General features: G+C 46.6%; 1 protein-coding gene across 1 annotated transcript; it reads right to left on the bottom strand.

The window, feature by feature from the left end:
- Window positions 1–484: 484 nt before the first annotated feature.
- LOC118486506 (wiskott-Aldrich syndrome protein family member 1-like) lies at window positions 485–1,498 on the bottom strand. Its single transcript, XM_035982996.1, has one exon. The coding sequence runs from the start codon at window positions 1,496–1,498 to the stop codon at window positions 485–487; it is 1,014 nt and encodes a 337-aa protein (XP_035838889.1).
- Window positions 1,499–1,794: the final 296 nt, after the last annotated feature.

Here is a 1,794-nt window from a genome sequence, read left to right as displayed (position 1 = left end):
TATACAAAATCATACGATCAAAAGGTGGTCTCCAAAAGGCTTCACAAGCTCGGCTCAATAGTGGTGCTCTCATCAAAAGTAATGCAACCTACATAAAATCAAAAACCAACTATGTTGATGGTGGAGGAGGAGGTGGAGGGAAGAAAAGCAAGCTGCGTACATGCGCAAGCTCCTCCTCAAGGTCATAGACACGTCGAAGCAAGTAACTGATGTGCTGCTCGACAGTAAGAAATCGAGCATCAAACTCTAGAAAAGGAGTAAGAGGAGCAGGAGGATGAGCAAAAGGGGACGGTGATGAACGAGGGGGAACAAAAGCAGGCTGACAAGGACACGGTAGGGGACGCGGACTCAGCTCGAGCTCCAAAACTCTGCGGCTCATAATCTCAAACTAGAGCTGAAGTGATAAAAGTAACTCATCCCGTGTATAACCAAAATGAGAGGGATGGTAGGGATCTGAAATCGGCATGGAGTATGGTGGGAACCATCAGAATGGCTCATCAAGTGGTGAAGAAGTAAAAGGAGCAAAAGGTGCAGACTGAGGGATCTGGGAATGAGCTGCTGAAACATAAGGATCATCACGCGGGTGCTGACCAGAAGTACCTTCTCCTGGACGGGGTGCGGGTATGTCCTGAAGGAAAATAATAGGCAAATCAACACGATGGACATCGGACTCTACAGGGGGAAGAGGAGCAACATCAGTGGGTGCAGGTGGAGGAACAAATGGCTCAACAACAGGAGGATCAACAGGTGCAGGAATTGGGTCAGGTATAAGGGGTGCAACATCTAGTAGACCAAAAGGAATAGGGTCATGATCAGGTATGGGCTCAGGATCAGCAGGTGCAACATCAGGCTGATCAACGAGAGCAAGATCTGGCTCAGGACCAGGCTCGGGGTCGTGTGGCGGAGATGGTGCAGCTGACATCACAGTATCATCGTCAGAATCAGTAGCGTAACGCCGTAATCCGACCGCCTGTAAGGCTGAGGACGTCACAGACTCAAAGGAATCTGAGACACAGTGCAAACTAGAATCAGAGGATAACTCAATAACAGGAATCTCAAGAGGTGGAATAGCAACAACATCCTCGTCTATCTCTCCATCACCATGGGCATCATCAGGAGGACCATCAACAAACAGATCAACGTCATCATCAAACAGATCGTCAAAAGGCCAATCCTCGGGAGGAATGACCACGAGAGGAACAGGAGTGAGGACCGGAGCCACAATATGCTCACCATCGGGATGACCAATGAAGAGATGATCATGGACTGGAATGGGAACAACAAAAGGATCCTCGTCTGGAATACCATCAGCAAGGGGTAAGTCATCTCCAAAGTCAGGCAACTCGAACGACTGAAAGCCGTCCTCGTCGTCTGATAGCATATCTGGGTCGCTCTCAGTATCGGATGTAAAGATCTCTGGCTCCGGTGCAATCTCGTCATCTGAGACTACAGCCATCGGGTCGTCAATATCTGACAGTCCGCTCTCGGAAGAAGACATAGTGTCTGTAACAAAACAATCATAACATATGCACATATATTAACCACTATCATTTAATATGCAATCAAAGACAATGTATCATGAATTCATGTATCATCATTATTCCTCACGAATCCTTTCTATCCTTCCTAGTCTACCCTAGACTAAACTACAAATGTAAACCTTGCAATCGTGTTTCTTGTCTTTCCTTTTGTAAAAATGTTTGTTCACTGGATCTGGGCGTTTCGTGTATGCAATGAAAACATGTTGTAAAAATATTTTCGTGAGAGCCCTAATGATTGTAGTCTAGACTCGAG

The sequence above is a fragment of the Helianthus annuus genome, chromosome 14, assembly GCF_002127325.2.
Source record: "Helianthus annuus cultivar XRQ/B chromosome 14, HanXRQr2.0-SUNRISE, whole genome shotgun sequence".
Lineage (NCBI taxonomy): Eukaryota > Viridiplantae > Streptophyta > Magnoliopsida > Asterales > Asteraceae > Helianthus > Helianthus annuus.
This window is presented reverse-complemented; position numbering and strand designations above follow the sequence as displayed.